Source organism: Atta cephalotes, assembly GCF_000143395.1.
Source record: "Atta cephalotes unplaced genomic scaffold scaffold00009, whole genome shotgun sequence".
Taxonomy (NCBI): Eukaryota; Metazoa; Arthropoda; class Insecta; order Hymenoptera; family Formicidae; genus Atta; species Atta cephalotes.
Genome location: NW_012130073.1, coordinates 77,957 through 80,812, shown reverse-complemented (window position 1 = coordinate 80,812; position 2,856 = coordinate 77,957). Strand labels below are relative to the sequence as shown.

At 26.0% G+C, this 2,856-nt stretch overlaps 2 protein-coding genes across 2 annotated transcripts in view; one reads left to right on the top strand and one right to left on the bottom strand.

The window, feature by feature from the left end:
• The window catches only part of LOC105627397, a 1,561-nt gene extending 509 nt beyond the window's left edge, over positions 1-1,052 (bottom strand). The window contains exon 1 of the mRNA XM_012208678.1: positions 840-1,052. Coding sequence (XP_012064068.1) covers positions 840-1,052 — 213 coding nt within the window. The remainder of the gene's footprint in view (positions 1-839) is intronic.
• Positions 1-2,856, top strand: part of LOC105627602 (sperm-associated antigen 6-like) — a 23,969-nt gene that overhangs the window by 10,722 nt on the left and 10,391 nt on the right. The gene's annotated exons all lie outside the window — the stretch shown is intronic.

Genomic DNA, 2,856 nt, shown 5'->3' with positions numbered 1-2,856 from the left:
TTAACCTTTTACTTTTTACTAGTTACTTATTTTTATACTAAGTTAAAGTTAATAAGTTAATATATATATATATATATATATATATATATATATATATATATTTATATCAGAATTTTTTTCCATTTATGTAAATTTTTAAATTGGCAGTTTTTATTCATTGATCTTGATATTAGTTATGATATACAAACAATTTTTTTCTAGAAATAATTCTTAAAGATAAAAAGAATAACATATTAAAAAAAAAAATCAATTATGTAGAAATAAAAATTTATCAATTTAATTTTATCAATTTATTACTTTAATTTAATGTTAAAATTTTATGAATTTAATTTAACACAACTCTTGAATAATTGTGTGTAAAATAATTAAGAACAAATAGTTGCAGCAATATTATATAGAATTGATATTTTTACACAATTTAAAACGATCAATATCAAAAATAATCAGATATTTAATTGATACTTTCAGGATTTTTATACAAGTTTACTTATTTGTATACATTTTTTTATATTTCGCGAGTACTCTACGAGTTATATTAAAAAAAATATCTAGCTGCACTATATATATAAAGCTGTTATATGTATAAAAATTATTATATTAAAAAATTTAGTTATATAGAAGTATATATATAGAAGTGTATAAAAAAAAAAGAAAAATTATCGATATAGTCTACACATACATGCGCGCGCGCACATATATATATATATATGCTCAAATTACACTTTAAAACGTAAATTCTCTGTTACTTAATTGATCCAACAATGACTTAATAATTTAATTTATTCATCTGTTTCGTCGTTGGGTTTAATGCTAGCGTAATTGTTCATGTTTCTATTCACCCTTAACATTTTGAGAAAACTGCCTAGTACCAATATAGTTTTTCTGTGCCTCCTAAAAATTCCGGCGTACAATTCTTCTCGTACATCTCTTCTGTCACTGACGTCGGAATCAATACTTGATACTGAAACAACTGAAGGTTTTGCCGAGACCGGTTGATGATAATTGTTGGTCTCACTCGTGTTAAGAATCGTGCATTGCTGATTATTTTTCATTTTGGTCATTAACTCCTTTCTCTTTTCTTCTTATTTTTTATTTCTGTTTCTTAATGTATGTTCTTTAATGTATCATTCACACAAATATATAATTAACAAACTTCATCATTTCTATAAAATGTTAAAATTTTATAATTTTTCAGATACATAAAAAAATTTTTAACTGCAGCTTTTAATAAACTCGTTTTTTGTAATAGATAGTATTTGCGCGTGATTTTGAAAAGACTGATTAGGAGACTTTGCAGAAGAGATGTTACAGATACACTAGTACATATATGTAATAGAATTTATAGAGATAAAACGTTTCTGGTTTTACGTCATTCAAACTGTCACTTATCTTGAAAATTTAAGGCAGTTATCTCGTCTCGTTGTCGATGTTTTATGTACTGAGCGCTCGCGATTACATGATATCAAAATGACACTTATGATATGTCTATATGAATGATCTAATGATTATTACAGTAAATCAATGCATTTTTTCTTAAAGTGTAACCCGAACTAGCTATATATTCTTTAATCTCTAATCGTTAAATCGTCATTTAAGTTCAAATTATATCAGTCTCTTGTATGTAGTTCCATATAGTTTTTTGATATTTTTACGAAGCAATACTCGAACGCAAAAGTATAAGTTTTTAATTTCTTAGAATGTACATTTATCCACTCCAAATATTTTCATCTAAAAATACAATTTAACTTTAAACGGTGCAAATTAAGCACAAATAATTATTCGTCAGCTGTTTTCACGGAATTCTCAGGTTGATCCAATAATCTTTCTTAAACTGCAATAAGTGTAAAATTAACAATGATTTTTTATACTTTTGTCATCAGAATTTGGTGAAATGTAGCTGAAAACGTTCATGTTGCAATATCTTCTATTATACATCAGTATCGTAGCTTCACTAACGATCCAACATCAAGCAACAAACTGTAAACAGAAGAGAGCAAGCAATGTAGATTTAGGCCCAGTTGCACCAATGTCACTTTGATTTTAAGCGAGTCTTAAAACTCTATCTGTCTCGTTTTAAAGCCAAAAAGAGACAGAGACAGAAAGAGTTTTAAGCCTCGTTTAAAATCAAAGTAACGTTGGTGCAATCGGGCCTTAAACAAATACACGCAGAAACGCAAGCAAATAAATGTGATATAAAATATTTTCAAAAAGTCAAAACACGGCACATATCTATTCAAATTAAAAGAATTTAAGATGCATAAAATAATAAAAATACTCGCAAAATAAAAATAAAAATCGCGTAATTAATACAGATCGAAAATTAGCCATCAAAGATAGATTTTCAATTTTTTTTTCATAAAATCTTTCTTTTTTTTTCATAAAATCATCTTTATACTGTCATCATTTTGCATACAGATATTAAAATACAACTATCGAAAAATAAATATGTTTCAGAATGTATCGGAAATATTTGGATATAAAATATCTAGAATGACCAGATTTCATCTAGGGTAAATTAGGACATTTCTAATCAAAAAATAGTCAACAAAAGATATATATCAATTGTACATGAGCCAATTGTGCACAGCGCTAAAAAAAAATAAAAGAAACTCCCTACGCAGAAGTTGCTGTGATTGCACGCAATGAGCAATTACTACAGTGTACAAGTAAATCGCTCTCGTACAAAAGCAAGCCAAAAGTAGACCTAAAATCCAAAAGTAGGATAAAAAAAAGGATATTTTAAGTTAAATTGCACAAAATAAGTTGTATATTTTAATTCAAAAATAGAAGAAAAAGAGTTATACATACACATACATATATATATATATATATATATATATATATATATATAATAAA